The 15,738-nt window shown below is 41.9% G+C and overlaps 6 protein-coding genes and 1 non-coding gene across 7 annotated transcripts; 2 read left to right on the top strand and 5 right to left on the bottom strand.

The window, feature by feature from the left end:
* Positions 1-44: 44 nt before the first annotated feature.
* Skdi_2.trna3I lies at positions 45-118 on the bottom strand. Its single transcript has one exon. It is a non-coding gene; the product is annotated as a tRNA-Ile (tRNA).
* Positions 119-2,253: 2,135 nt separating this feature from the next.
* ACH1 (acetyl-CoA hydrolase) lies at positions 2,254-3,834 on the bottom strand (the record flags this gene model as incomplete). The annotated part of the gene is made up of 1 exon (XM_056227781.1): positions 2,254-3,834. One exon carries the CDS (start codon positions 3,832-3,834, stop codon positions 2,254-2,256), a length of 1,581 nt encoding a protein of 526 aa, XP_056085985.1.
* Positions 3,835-4,451: 617 nt separating this feature from the next.
* Positions 4,452-5,513, bottom strand: FUS3 (mitogen-activated serine/threonine-protein kinase FUS3; the record flags this gene model as incomplete). The annotated part of the gene is made up of 1 exon (XM_056227770.1): positions 4,452-5,513. The coding sequence occupies one exon, from the start codon at positions 5,511-5,513 to the stop codon at positions 4,452-4,454; it is 1,062 nt and encodes a 353-aa protein (XP_056085984.1).
* Positions 5,514-6,367: 854 nt separating this feature from the next.
* PEP1 (type I sorting receptor) lies at positions 6,368-11,086 on the top strand (the record flags this gene model as incomplete). Its single annotated transcript, XM_056227759.1, has 1 exon — positions 6,368-11,086. The coding sequence occupies one exon, from the start codon at positions 6,368-6,370 to the stop codon at positions 11,084-11,086; it is 4,719 nt and encodes a 1,572-aa protein (XP_056085983.1).
* Positions 11,087-11,453: 367 nt separating this feature from the next.
* POP8 (ribonuclease P) lies at positions 11,454-11,924 on the top strand (the record flags this gene model as incomplete). The annotated part of the gene is made up of 2 exons (XM_056227748.1): positions 11,454-11,500; positions 11,570-11,924. 2 exons carry the CDS (start codon positions 11,454-11,456, stop codon positions 11,922-11,924), a joined length of 402 nt encoding a protein of 133 aa, XP_056085982.1.
* Positions 11,925-12,009: 85 nt separating this feature from the next.
* Positions 12,010-13,572, bottom strand: APN2 (DNA-(apurinic or apyrimidinic site) lyase APN2; the record flags this gene model as incomplete). Its single annotated transcript, XM_056227737.1, has 1 exon — positions 12,010-13,572. One exon carries the CDS (start codon positions 13,570-13,572, stop codon positions 12,010-12,012), a length of 1,563 nt encoding a protein of 520 aa, XP_056085981.1.
* A 225-nt stretch (positions 13,573-13,797) lies between these two features.
* On the bottom strand, positions 13,798-15,519 carry RFT1 (glycolipid translocation protein; the record flags this gene model as incomplete). Its single annotated transcript, XM_056227726.1, has 1 exon — positions 13,798-15,519. One exon carries the CDS (start codon positions 15,517-15,519, stop codon positions 13,798-13,800), a length of 1,722 nt encoding a protein of 573 aa, XP_056085980.1.
* Between the last annotated feature and the right edge of the window lie 219 nt (positions 15,520-15,738).

The following is a 15,738-nucleotide window of genomic DNA, read 5'->3' as shown; positions in this document are numbered from 1 at the left end:
TATTTCAAAAGTATGAACGTTTTGACGTCGAATATGACAAAAAATGGTCTCTAGCGGGATCGAACCGCTGATCCCCGCGTTATTAGCACGGTGCCTTAACCAACTGGGCCAAGAGACCTTAACACTGGAGAACATTGAATCTGAAGATGGCTTATCACAACATGACTACAGTACCTCACAGTGAACGCAACGGAAACATTTATGAGCACATAAGAATGATGTTGAAACAATAATCAACTATCCATCAATTACTAGTACAGCTGATTAATACATTCAATCACGTAGCTAGAAGATTATCATATACGGTGTTAAGAAGATGACAAAAATTATTAGACCAGTGAAATAAGATTCAGGACAGTCATCAAATTTAGTGGAAGCTGAAGTGCAAGGATTGATAATGCAATAGGATCAATGAATAAAGACGTATAAAATGAAGAAAGAAATAAGAATAAGATTATGTAAAAGTGTTGATTCCCTTTCGTCGATTCCTAAATCCATGAGGAGAACTTCTAGTATATCCTATATACATAATATTATTAACCTTATCAAAAATGGAATCCCAACAAATGTCACAAGATTTTAATGGTCAGTACATCAATTCCCCTAGTACAGCTGATTAATACATTCAATCACGTAACTAGAAGATTATCATATACGGTATTCAAGTAAACAGACTAATACAATCGCTTACTGAATTTAATGGGTGCCCAAACGCAAGGTCTGACGATCACTGAACTACAACGTGTAAAAAGAATATAGAAGGGTTTTCAGCATTGTGTAAGAATTTTTGGTATATCCCGTGGGGGAAACGGCCAGAGCTAGAAATTATCGAAACTGCTGCAAAAAATTCTGACCCATCACAAATTGTTTAAAATAATCTTTCTTGGCATTAATGACGTCTATAGAATAATATGAGGCTAGAGAGAAGGAAAAAAAATTACATATTATGAAAAAGGATAACTAACGTTCGATAGCCGTTAACTGTAAATGCTATCACCGTAAGCCAACTTTTCAGTAGCGATTACTGGAGTTTTCAGAACGGCCAAAAACGAGGGATGTGATGATAAATGGTAAAAATGGATACATCGCGTAGCTAGGGATGACGATGATGAAAAACAGGACCACTAGAAGATGCAACGCAAAAATGAAGTTTATATTACCCATATCTATATTTTAGTTTTTTTTATTTATATGCTGTTGAAACGCTTGCTGTTCTTTTCATGTTATTTATTTTCTATGGTCTTGGTCATGTATGCTGTGCTATATATAAGTTGCGTGTGTGTCGGCGGCACGATCTGTTGAACGTTTTCTGGCGGTCTGTTGAACCAGTAGTGACGAGCCGTTGAACTTTTCGAAGCAACTCACACCCCCATGACTGCCACCATACACAACACCTTGCCGCCTGGGCTTACCTGTTTTTTTTCTTGCTCTATCTCCATGTGTATAGGTTGGTTTTTTCTTTTCCACTTCCTTCCAGATTTGGGCGTGCTAACCCAATTATCTTATCTTGGCTCTTTCACTCCTGGAAGCTTTTTTGGGCCATCGGCCCTTCCAGGGATCGATAATCCAGCTGGCCGTGTTGCAGCCAATGGCAATATGCACCTACTCTACCTGTCGATGTGCCGTGTTGATCAAGGTCCCTCAAATTCACCGCTAAAAGAAAAGGGCGATGCGATGGGCTTGCCTTCAAGCGCGCGCCACTAATAGCCACCGCTGTGAGATGAAAGCTAGCGCAGCAGAAACAATGCAGTATAAACTCGAGATATCTTATGCTACGCTTCTGGTGGCGTTACGTGCTTCCAAATGAGTGTTACTACGGAGAGGAATAAACTAGACGCAGGGCATATGTACATGTGATTGAAGGTGTGCCGTGCCATCCACTTCGGCGGTACGCTCAAGACACCACCACCACCGAGTGCATTTTACAATAATCTAGGGAACGACCAGGACAAACCCACCAAATTGAAAGGTCTTTTCGGCGGTTTTCGAGTTTTTACTTTATACTAATCACTAGTTTACATAATCATTGTAAACATACACTTATATATAAATAATCATATACCTGTCTGTACATGAATTGGACGCTTCTTGATATTTAAGAACTTCTTCCATGAGTGCAATATATAATATGCAGGACAACGCATTGGATAAAGGCTTTATACACCTAAAAACATATCATATCATTTCGTTTCAAATTTTTTTTTTTTCATTCTTTCACTTGGTTGTCTTGTCTTTCTTACTTGCGTTCGAACATTAGTAAACTGGCTCCCAACTGTCGACCTTCATGGTGCCCTTCTCAGCCAAATTGGTGTGGAATTTGAAGGCGTTCTTCAACATGTGTGGTTCGTGCAGGCAGTTATGCTTCTTGGCATAATGCTCCGATCTGTCCAAGTAATCGGTCAGCAAAGCCTGGTAATCAGGATGGGCGCACTTGTTGATGATCTCACGGGCTCTTTCCTTGGGCGATAGACCTCTTAGATCAGCCAAACCTTGGTCAGTGACTAAAATGTCCAGATCGTGTTCAGTTTGGTCTACATGGGAGGCCATGGGCACGATGGTGGAAATACCAGTGGGGTCTACTTTGGTTGGTCTCGCAGACGGAGCGTGCATGATGGAGAGCTTGGCATTTCTCAGGAAGTCTGCGGATCCACCCAACCCGTTCAACATACGGGAACCGTTGACGTTTGTGGAATTGGCATGGGCATAAATGTCGACCTCCACCGGGGTATTCATGGCAATGACGCCTAATCTACGGATCATTTCCGGGTTGTTCGAGACCACTTGAGATCTCAGACACAACTTGTGTTTGAAATTCTCCCAGTTGGCAAAAGCTCTGTCGAAACCCTTTTCGGTCAGTCTCACGGAGGTGGCAGTGGCGTAGTCCAGAGACCCGTTGTCGAAAAGATCCAAGAACGAGTCCTGGAGCACTTCGGTCCATACAGTTAGATGCTTGAATTGAGCCCCGGCAAGCCCTTCAATGACCGCGTTAGCGATATTGCCAATGCCGCTCTGCAAAGGCAACAGGTTTTCAGGCAATCTACCGTGCTTGACCTCGTTCCTGAAGAACTCGACCAAGTGACCTGCAATTGCTCTAGACATCTCGTCGGAGGGCGTGTTTGGTGGGACCTGGTCCCTCATGGTGGACTCCACGATCGCAACCACTTTTTCGGGGTCAACTGGGATGGAGTCTACACCACATTTGTCGTCTACTTTCAGGTACGGATACGGCTTTCTGAAAGGCGGGTTCACGGGCATGTCGATATCGTGAATGCCCTCGAACGAAGGCGTGGCCGTGTTGACTTCAATGATCACTTTGTCACTGACCGTGATGAATTCGGGAGACCCGCCGACGGACGGGCCCGGAACAATAGACCCGTCCTCCTTGATCGCGGTGGCTTCGATTATAGTATAGTCAAGAATTTTGTTGTCGGTTCTCTCCCTGGTGTAGAAACCATACGTCAGATCCTGAGGGAACATGGACAGATGCTTGTCGAAGAACTCGATTCTCCCCTGGTTGATAGCCTTCGCAATGGGTTTCCCCACTTGATGAGGGGCCCTCTTGATAATCATATCATGTTCAGCCCAACGGTTCTCCTCTGGACCAGCAGAGGCTCCGACGAAAAGGTTGAACCTCAATTTCCCTTGCAAATTGTTCTTCTCCACGTGATCTATCAGCGCTTCCGGCACTGCCTTGGGCGTACCAACCCCTGTAAAACCAGACCAGCCAAGATATTGGCCATTCTTGAACAGTGGGATAAGCTCGTGAGCCTCTCTGACTTTTTTGAGGTAAGGAGCGTACCTAACTCTCTGCTTCAACAGATTAGAAATTGTCATCTTAGTGTATTATGGAAAAAGAAAAAAAAAAAAAGAAACGTGTCGTTTGTTTGTTTGTTTGTTTGTTCGCCTGTTTTTGTTTGTCTTGCCGCTGTTGTCTAGTAAGACGGTGTTGTTGTTTTGTTTGCTAACATAAGCCCGGGTGGCACAAGAACTGAACAAGCGGGGTTGGGGGCCGGGAAAGCGTCTACTGTGTATATATACCAAGCAAGCTGATTTTGTAATTGTTCAACAAGCGCTTACCGTCCACAACACAGTGGTCATCCACGCGATCACTGTATGGCAGCTTGACGCTCCGATGGGATTGGCTGTTGCAGTTGTGGTTGAGGCCGTTGTGCTCGAGGCCAATCAACAGCGCGCACGGCCCGTGTGGCCTTTGGCCCGGCGGGCCGTTTCTCGCAGGGGATGATGCCGGTCAGCTCTAAGGATCGCCCCTTGTCATTGCACGGGCCGCCGACGGCCCGTGGCGCGCGATCCGATCCCGGAGTTGCGTGACCCTCCTCCCTTCGCTGGTTGTAGCATTGTCCTTTTATACGTCCGCGTCTTCGGCGGCTAATATATACATTTATTTATTTATGTATATGAATATGTGTTTGTGTGTTGTGGAGCAATCAGTGCTAGCTGAAGATCTCGTTCCAGATCAATTTCTTCAGGTCCTTGGTGGTCAGCGCCTCCTTGTAGTGGTCAAATTCAAAGAAGCTGGGCGGGATGGGCTCGCCCTCAGGTTCGTCGTTCGGATCGTGGTACGTGTGCAAGTACGGGTGCTCCAGCGCCTCCGTGGCAGTGATTCTCTTCTCAGGGTCAAAGACCAGCATCCGCTCTAGGAGGTCTATTCCCTGCGGGTTGATCCGCGGGAACATCTTCTCCAGCGCCGCCGCCGGGTACGCTGGCAGCGACTTTATGTACTCTCTAGCTCGCGGTGATTCAATGCAGCGCAAGTCGTCGTCTGACTGCGGCGTGCCGATGATGCCGAATATCAGCAGCAACTGATGCCGGTAGTCTCTACCGGGGAAGATGGGACGTCTGAGAAACAGTTCTGCGAGAATGCACCCGCACGACCACACGTCCATGGCTCTGGAGTACTTGGCAGAGGTCAGCATCACCTCGGGAGCCCTGTACCAACGCGTGGCCACGTACTCCGTCATACCGCTCTGTTGGCCCGTGGCCTCTGAATCATCCGCGCCCGCTTCGTCGATGATTCTCGCCAACCCAAAATCGCACACTTTCAAGTCGCAATTGGAGTTTATCAGAAGGTTGGAGGGCTTCAGGTCGCGATGAATCACGTTCGACCCATGCAGCACTTTCACCGCTCTCAAGGTTTGATATATAAAATACTGTATATGGTCGTCACTCAGAACCTGCGTGGAAATCACACGGTGCAGGTCCGTCTGCATCAACTCCTGGATGATGTACACCTCATTGAAGTTTTCAAACGAGTCTGGGCGCTGGATATTGAAAATCGTTATGATATTCTCGTGCTTGAAGTGCTTCAGGATCTTGATTTCACGCAGCGTGCGCAGAGCGAAGAGCGGCTTGTCAAATGGCTCGATCTTTTTGATTGCCACTATTTCTCCTGTGGGCTTGTGCGTCGCGGAACACACCACACCGTAGGCGCCTTCCCCCAGCAGCGACTTCAACTGGAAGTCGCTGGATATGTTGTATACAATCCTCTTTGGCATCGTTCCTCTATTTTTTCTTTCTTTGTCTCCTGTCTGGCCCTGTTCTTCTTGGGTAGCAATGAGGAAAAAAACAAAATTGCCGCAACGTATATATATAGTTTCTCGAGGCAAGAGTTGGTCGATATGCTGCTTTGCTGTGATTGTTTCAATGCCCGTGTCAAAAACCGCATCATCTGAAAGGCAGGAGAATGCAGAAGAAAATCCCAAAAAAAAAAAAAAAAAAAAAATAAATTCTGGCAAAAGGATTTAGGTTTCATACTGAAACCTGCGTGAAGCTGGCAGGCATTCTGCTTCATGCAGGTACCTTGTATATGTACAAACAGGTAAAGCCAACTGCTCTACCACTCTTCCTATTCTATTACTAAAAGAGTTCCGACCGGCAATGCCGACCATACCACATCTCTAATGCAAACCTCGTCGCAGTGCAATTCTTCACGTCTATCCTTTTGCAAGTCACTCGGTGGAGTCTGCAACCATTTGGGTCTTGGTTTAGCTCTCGTGATGTTTCTAAGCCTTCGTTCCACCCTCGCTCGCCCCGTCTGCTGCTGCTGTTGCTTTTTCTCGGATTCAGTATGATGGATGGCCAAGGGAAAAAACCGAATTCAAAAATAACTTTTTCAATTAGGTGCATGCAACAAAGTTCATAGAATCTCCCAAGAAAAGCATAAAAGAAAGGAGACAAACTGGCGATACCATTGCTTTCTGCTGCTATCTCCATAAGGAATTTTCTTTCCAGCTACTTCTGCCTCCCCTCTCCTGCACTTCGATCCTCTCCCCTTCCACTAGATTGCAATATAAGGCTTGGTGACATTTGAAAAAAAAAACCCCCAATTAGCCAATAGTCACGCCGCACTATGATATTACTCCATGTGCTATATTACATCTGGGCCCTTCTGCTCCTTCCCATAATCAATGCAAAGGAATTCGTCCCCAAAGTGACCAAGACTATCGCAGAAGATTCATTTCAAATATTGAGTTTTGACGATTCCAACACTATAGTGAGAACACAGGACAATGCCATCACAATAAGCTTTGATGATGGAGAAAAATGGGAAAAAGTCAAAGACATCGAAGGTGAGATCGCCTGGGTCTTTCTCGACCCCTTTAATAGACATGACAGGGCCATTGCCACGGCATCGGATTCATCGAAGTTTTACATCACCGACGATCAAGGTAAATCGTGGAAGTCTATAACAATAAAAAGTGAACGCCCCTCATTTGGTGGTTGTAACTTAATAACTCATCCTACGAAGAAAGAGTATTTTCTTGCAACTTGTAACTATTGTGAAGAGATCGATAACGATGAACAAACTAGCGCAAGCGAGGAAGACTCACTTATGAGATTCAATGTCACACGTTGTACAGGTAGTACTTTTGCAAGTAATGACGGTGGGAAATCTTTCTCTGAAATCAAGTCCCCTTTGAAAGAGAGCGAAGAAGGCCCAACGAGGTTATCTCATTGTAGTTTTGTCAAGACTAGCAAAGATTCTGACTTGGGAGGTAATGACGCCTCAATAATCTGTCTTTTCCAGAATGCAAATGTCTACAGAGGTGAATCCGAAGCACCTTTCACAGACTCTAAATTCGTTGTGACCACAGATTGGGGTAAATCAATCAAAGAATTTGATCAATTCAAAGATAAAGTCGTTGGCAATTACAAAATATTGAAGTCCCAAATTGTTGTTTTAACTCCGGATGATAGATACAACGAGATGTCGTCTACGGATGTCTGGATATCCAGAGATTTGTCAACCTTCCAAAAGGCTTACATGCCTACCCAATTAAGGCATAGTGCCGAAGGAGGAATCTATGAAGATCACTTGGGAAGAATCATTCTGCCAGTCAGTAGGGAAAGAAGTGATCAAGAAGATGATAAAGCCACCGTTTCGGAAATTTTGATTTCTGATTCTCAAGGTATGAAGTTTTCTCCGATTCCATGGACCGCAGATGAAGTGTTTGGTTATATTAGTCTTGATCAATCAACTTTCTTGAAGGGAACAATGATTGCTTCACTTTTCCCTTCATCTAGACGTCGTAACCGCAAAGGAAATAAGAAGGGCGTGAAGAGCAAGGCACAAACCAAAATTTCTGTTGATAATGGCCTGACATGGTCCAACTTGAAAATCGTTGACCCGGAAAATGCTGATTCATTCGAGTGTGATATTACAGATTTTGAGAAATGCTCACTTCGAACTAGATTTTATCCAATAGAGGGTTCGACTCCTGCTGCCGGAATCCTAATGACATTGGGTACTGTTGGCGATGGCAATATATACGACTGGGGAGACCAAAGAACTTTCATTTCTAGAGATGGTGGTTTAACATGGAGAGTGGCCTTTGAATATCCTTGTCTGTACGCTATTGGCGATTACGGAAATGTCATTGTGGCTTTGCCATTTAATGGAGATGAAGACGACGATCCTCAATCAGAATTTTACTATTCCTTGGACCAAGGTAAGACTTGGACCGAATATCAGTTGGAAACCACTATCTTTCCAGCAGAATTGATGAACACAACGCCAGATGGATCTGGGAGCAAATTCATCCTGAATGGGTTCACCATGTCTAACATGGACAGTTCAGCAAATTTCATTTATGCAATTGACTTTTCCGCCGCTTTTGATGGAGAATCTTGCAAAGACGATAAAGATTTCGAAGATTGGAATTTGGCTGAAGGGAAATGTGTCAATGGTGTTAAGTACAGGTACAGAAGAAGAAAACAGGACGCTCAATGTTTGGTCAATAAAGTATTCGAGGATTTAAAGTTATATGAAACTGACTGTGACAGCTGTACTGCGACTGATTACGAATGCGCGTTTGAATTCGTCAGAGATGCAAGCGGAAAGTGCGTACCTGATTATAACCTGATATCTCGTTCTGACGTGTGTGATAAGACAAAGAAGAAAACTGTCCCCGTAAAGCCATTGCAATTAATCAATGGTGATAAATGTAAAAAGCCAATGTCAGTGAAAACCGTGGACATTTCATGTGAAGGTGTTCCAAAGAAGGGTACGAATGACAAGGAAATAGTGGTCACAGAAAACGTGCTTGACTTCAAAATCCAATTCTATCAATATTTTGACACAGTAACGGATGAATCACTAATCATGATAGACTCAAGAGGAGATGCCTATATATCTCATGATGGTGGACAAACAATAAAGAAATTTGACGCTAGCGGGGAAAAAATTGTCGAAGTTATTTTTAATCCATACTTCAATTCTTCTGCCTATCTATTTGGCTCTAAAGGTAGCATATTTTCCACCCACAATAGAGGGTTTACTTTTCTCAATACCGAGTTGCCTGAAGCCAGGCAACTAGGCATGCCTTTAGACTTCAACGCTAAAGATCAGGATACGTTTATTTATTATGGTGGCAAAGATTGCGAATCAATTTTCAGTCCCGAATGTCATGCGGTTGCTTACCTCACCAAAGACGGTGGTGAGACGTTTACTGAAATGCTCGATAATGCAATTCATTGTGAGTTTGCAGGCTCACTTTTCAAATATCCTTCTGATGAGGACATGATCATGTGCCAAGTGAAAGAAAAATCTTCACAAACAAGAACTTTAGTTTCTTCAACAGATTTTTTCAAAAGTGATAAAAAAACTGTCTTCGAAAACATCATCGGATACTTGTCTACTGGTGGCTATATTATCGTTGCTGCTCCTCATGAAAACAATGAATTGAGGGCGCATGTTACTATTGATGGTGCCGAATTCGCAGAGGCGAAATTTCCATATGATGAAGACGTTGAAAAGCAGGAGGCGTTCACAATTTTAGAGTCTGAAAAAGGATCAATATTTCTACATTTAGCAACAAACCTAGAATCAGAACGTGAGTTTGGTAATCTCTTAAAATCCAACTCAAATGGTACTTCGTTTGTCACCCTGGAACACGATGTTAATAGAAACACCGCTGGTTATGTAGATTTTGAGAAAATTCAAGGTTTGGAGGGCATTATTCTGATCAACGTCGTTTCCAATAGTGAAAAAGTTTCCGAGAGTAAGGAAAAGAAGCAATTGAAGACAAAGATTACGTTCAATGAAGGTTCGGATTGGACCTTTTTGACACCTCCTAAAAAGGATTCAGAAGGAAAGAAGTTTTCCTGTAGGTCCAAATCATTGGGTAAATGCTCATTGCACTTACATGGTTACACTGAACGTAAGGATATCAGAGACACATACTCTTCTGGTTCCGCGTTAGGAATGATGTTTGGTGTTGGGAACGTTGGAGAGAGTCTTCTACCATATGAAGAATGTTCCACTTTCTTCACCACTGACGGAGGTGAGACCTGGGCTGAAGTCAAGAAAAGTCCCCACCAATGGGAATACGGTGACCATGGTGGAATCTTAGTTTTGGTTCCCGAAAACACAGAAACTGATACCATATCCTACTCCACTGATTTCGGTAGAACATGGAAAAATTATAAATTCTGCGATGATAAAGTTTTAGTAAAGGATATTACTACCGTTCCTCGAGATTCTGCCCTGAGGTTTCTACTATTTGGGGAGGCGACAAATATTGGAGGTGGTTCGTTTAGAACCTACACAATTGATTTTAAGAACATCTTCGAAAGACAATGTTACTCCCACCTTGGACCCCCGGACTATAAATATTCTCCTTTGGGTTCTCAAACTGGTTGCCTGTTTGGTCACAGAACCGAATTTTTACGTAAAACCGATGAAAACTGTTTCACTGGGAATATTCCTCTATCTGAATTTTCAAGAAACACTAAAAACTGTTCATGTACAAGACAAGATTTTGAGTGTGATTACAACTACTATAAAGCCAATGATGGTACTTGTAAGTTAGTCAATGGTTTGAGTCCAGCAAATGCCACCGACGTTTGTGAGAAGAATTCAGATTTGATTGAATACTTTAAATCTTCAGGTTATAGAAAAATTCCTCTATCAACCTGCGAAGGTGGCCTAAACTTAGATACTCCTTCATCACCACATCCTTGTCCAGGAAAAGAGAAGGAATTCAAGGAAAAATACTCTGTAAGTGCTGGTCCTTTTGCATTCATTTTCATTACAATTCTTCTTGTAATCTTCCTTGCCGCGTGGTTTGTATACGATAGAGGTATCAGGAGAAATGGAGGTTTTGCAAGATTTGGAGAGATTAGGTTAGGCGATGACGGACTGATAGAAAACAATAGCACTGACAGAGTTGTTAACAATATCGTAAGATCAGGATTCTACGTCTTTTCGAATATTGGGTCTTTTTTCCAGCACACAAAGGCAAATATTGGGCATGTCGTTTCCAAAATCAGGGGAAGATTTAGCAACAGAACAAACCCAAGCTATTCATCGCTGATTCACGATCAATTTTTGGATGAAGCAGATGACTTGCTTGCTGGTCATGACGAGGACGCTAACGATTTAGCTAGTTTTATGGATCAAGGCAGTAATTTTGAGATTGAAGAGGAAGATATTCCAACACCCGAACAAGAACACACATCCTACACAGATCATCCTACTGCCAGCGATATTCCTGTTGCATTGCCAGCGCGTAGTGAAGAAGACGCTCACACATCTAACGCAGCACCTCCACACGACGGAGATGCGTAGAGAAATTACTTTACCTAGACTAGATAGTCCCACGTACTTTTTATGAAGAAAAGGAAAACTGAAGTTTTTACTAGATATTATGCTGCTTCGAAAATTCTAAAGAAACTTGAACTTTATTCATGCCCCAGTATTTACATAGCCATAAGCGATCGTTTTTACCTCTTGAAAGGTGTACAATAGAATAGCATGTACACTAATTGCATACATCATATGTTACGGTCAAGCCATTTTTTCAGCTAAAAAAAAATCTGAGTTGGTATAATTCAATATACAAGTCATCGCATATTTTTTCTGAAACTCCATTTTCTTATTTCTTATAATAATCTAAATAAAATTGCCAAGCAAACACTTTGATTAATCAACTGCTATGGGGAAAAGGATTTTTAGAGAATGGCATTATTTTAAGTTATCGATGTACGTATATCTTTGATTTTGAAGCCAGTCAACGAAAAATAGACCACTAACTTACCTATATATTCGTAGAACTTCATTCGACCAGGATATAGACAATGACCATATTATTGATCAGATGACATGGAGACAGTGGTCCAATGGCGCATTGAAACGTAGTTATGGCATCTTTGGCGAAGGCGTCGAATATTCGTTCCTGCACGTTGACGATAAGATAGCCTACGTGAGAGTAAACTATGCGGATAAAGATATATTCGCTTCATCCATTAGTACATACATATCTACTGAAGATCTCATTGGCGCACCTTTGACAGTCACTATCCTACAGGAGTCTTCCAGTTTGAAGCTTTTAGAGATCACTGAACATGACCGTATATGGTTGAAAAGGGCAGTAGAGGAAGAAGAAGACGACAGTAAATGTACATAGACTATTAAAATACTAATTTAAAAAGAACGCGATGGTATAGGGAGAAAGGATTTTTCTTCATCAAAACTCATCACCACCTGCAAATTTAAACCCATTGGAAAAAGCCGCAAGAAGATTCTGTGTTACTGGAATCGCCTCGAGATCTCTTGCAAATCCAAAACTTTTTACCTGGATTGGTTGAGGTCTTGGATGTCCTCAGTATGGATTCTTCCCCATGCTTGCATAGAGGAGGCTTGCCAAAGGCGTCCAGAAAATTGAATTTTGTCCCCGATTTTTTTTTGGTGTCTGACCCTGTTAACTTCATGGACTCTTTGCTCGCAGGACCTCTTTTTGTGTCTTCTTTTCTAAGAAATGAATCGAGCGATTTGCTTTTGACGCTACTACTTTTTTTTGTATTATCTCCCTTAAATATACGATATTGTTGTTGTTTGGATTCTTTGCCGAGTTCTTTTTTGGCAAACATCTCCAAAACATTGCGGTTTCTCAAATTAAACTTGTTCCTTGCTTCGAATTTTGGTATGCTAATTTCTGTCGTGCTACTCTTCACTTCCTGGTCCCTTAAATCTAAATCAGAGTATACAGGACAATGATCGGATCCTAATATGTCCGGAAGAATGTCACCAGCCTTTATACATTGTTCAAGTTTTGAGGATGCCAAGATAAAGTCTATCCTTGAACCATAATTCGAAGGCCTTGAGTTTTTAAGACTATTCCAAACTGTATACATTCTAAGTCGACTTCTTGTTTGAATTAACCTTGTTGTGTCTATAAGAATTCCCTCTTTGCTTGCATCTGGTAAAAGCGAGTCGAACAGTATTTGATTAAATATCCTTCGATGGGGCGTTTCCGGATTGACGATAAATTGTATTGCTTCGTCTCTATATCGTTGTTCTAGATCTTTACCACCCATTGGGTCTATTATTGGGATTGAGAACTCTTCTAGCATATCGGCACTATCTATAAGGTCTCGACAGACGTTTACATCGCCCATCAGAACTATTTTTTTCCCCATTTTATCCAAATTCTTAACCCTTCGTAGCAAAACCTTTAAGAACTTTATTCTAAAAAGTTCGCCCTTTTCCGATGAGTTCGAGTTTGCAGGACAATATACACTGACAATAACTATTCCACATGCTAGTTCAACCATAACACATCTTCCTTCTGAGTCCAATTCCAGTGCATTTTTCTCATTTAGATCGGGATCTAAGGAATCATAGCCACCGATCCCTTGATTTGCATCATCTCTATACGAAACTACCGATTGTTTACCATTTTTTATCGTCAAATAACCAGTTATTCCTTCTTCTGCTTTAACAACTTGTAAGCCATGATATAGTGGGTGATCCTTGTCCAGGATTCTAATCCAGCACCCAACACCAGAATATCCCTTTCTTATTTGTGGGATGGAGATAAACGAATAAAAACCATCAACTTTCCCCCACTTGGAGATCGAAAGTTTCTCTGTTTTCAGTTCCTGAAATGTTATTATATCTGCTTTAAAAAAGTCAAAAACAGATTTAAGCGATTGCTTCATTTGGGAGAATGGTTGATAATGGAAAAAAGTCCTTATACCGTTGACATTGAAGGATAAAAATCTTGTCGTATTTTCAGGTTTTTCATCCTGTAATATTTGTTCACTTCGTGGCATAGGGTGTTAGCATGAAGAAATATCTTCTATACGCTGAAACAATTTCTGTCTTGTTTGTTTACCCTTTATCGAATAATTTTCAACATTTTCGCATCGCAATGCATCAAGCTCTATCACTAAATGGCCAAAAGGAAGAGGATAAAGAAGAATGCTCGTTGGTAGCTTATTACTATACGATATTTAGGTGCATATTACGCCTAGCTTAAATTATTTAAGGGTTTTAGATTATACATCTTTTGAACTAGAAATTGCCCTTTTGTTAATAAATGACTGTATAGTTTGACGCTCTTTGACTAAAATCAATGCTAGTAGTCCCATTGCAAATAAGACATTGACAAAAAATTGCTGTAAGTTTTTAACGTACCCTATAAACCACCAATCAACTAGGCAAATCGTTAAACCTGTAATTATAACTGCTTTGAAATCCTTGAAATTAAAGAAAAAGGAGGAGCCCGTAAACAGTTCCCTGTGGAATTTATTCAGGAAAACTCCACAATACAATATTCTCAAAATCATATTGATGATATTACTCATAATCAAGCCTTCGATGGATAGTTTGAGCTTCTCGATAAGAACCCAGGAATTGATCAAGAAGATACCGGAAAAGACCATCATAAAATATGAATGCTTCAAAATTTGGTCACCAGTGGCCACGCTTTGGAAAAACGCTTCAAAAATACCATTGAGTGATAGAAATGGGATATAGAAGCAGTAAACTCTTATGGTGTCCAAAACAGAAGTAGTGGACCATTTTGAGCCAATCAAAAATTGCAACAAAAAGGACGAATTAACGGGTCCAAACACAATGATCATTGACGACAAGTAGATGTAAAACCTTGTCAAATTAACCAGGACCTCAATGGATAGTTTCAAATTCTTCGGGTTATATGAAGACAGCAAACGAGCCAGAAATAATCGCAGCGATTCTTCAATAGGCGCGAATAACAATCTTGTTAATAACGACCCGTAGTTAGAAAGTAAAGCATAGATACCCTGTTCTTCCACTGTACAAAGGGAGTTGATGATAAGTTTATCGCCCTCCGTCAACAAATGCTTGAAACATAGTTGGAAATAAACCTTTTTGAAATGTTGCAAGATATCGCTTTGGAAGAAATAAGATGTGCTTTTTGAGTAGCTCTTCTTCGATTCGTTATTCTCTTGCGGATTTATCATTGACAGCTTAGTACTGAACAATTTTTTGGGTTTGAAATTCTTGAGGTAGTCCCAGTAGTAACACGCTAATAGCGTAATTGAGTGAGCTAATTTGCCCAAGGCAAATGCCAATATAGCGATACCTTCTTTATCACTATCCGCAGCGCCGATTCCCATGGGGTAGCGGGATTGCTGAACGGCATAAACGACTGAAAAGTTGACAATACATCCTGTAGTCACCGCGATACTTTCGAACCTCGACCTAGCGGCATAATTCAACATGAACTGGTTGACGATAAAGAACGGTTCGCTCAATAGTTCGACGATGATACTGAGCCAAATAAGTAAAATAGACCACGTGAAGAATGGCAAAGTGATGAAATACGCATTGATGTTTCTGTATTGCCACGCGATAAGAGCAATCGACAGTGGAAACCCGATCCAAAGCGGTATGTGAGCAAAATTGACTGCGGTTTGCAATACTCTGGATTTGTAATGCGTCTCCTGATACTCCTCTTCATCTTCATCGACTATTCCATTGCCAGAGTCTGAAATTCTCAACGTGGACAAACGAATCGCATCTCTACTGAAAAACAGCACGGTGCCTTGAATGAATTCTAGGAAGGCAGTAATACCAAATATTCTGGGTGACAGAAACCTGATCAGCAGATTGTTCAAAACGAACGTCACCAGTTTGGTGAAAAGCTGGCCCATCATGAGAAAAGTAGCACCTTTTGTGGACCTCTCAAGGATCTGCTCGCTGGTGGAGGGCAATTGTGGGCTTTTTTTCTCCATTGTTTCCTTAACTTCGCTGGCACAGGAGCACACACAAACTAAAATCACCCTAGTCGTGGTCCTTTGCTGCTTTCAATACGCATTGCCTTCTCCCAGCCACGCTCATCGCAGAACTCCAGCAGCTTACTGCACCACGAAATACAATAATGACTTTCGACAATATCGCGCTACATGCTTTTTTTTGGCCCACAGTCTCAGACTAAGCAAAAAAGAGCTCTA

This window comes from Saccharomyces kudriavzevii (genome assembly GCF_947243775.1).
Source record: "Saccharomyces kudriavzevii IFO 1802 strain IFO1802 genome assembly, chromosome: 2".
NCBI lineage: Eukaryota > Fungi > Ascomycota > Saccharomycetes > Saccharomycetales > Saccharomycetaceae > Saccharomyces > Saccharomyces kudriavzevii.
This window is presented reverse-complemented; position numbering and strand designations above follow the sequence as displayed.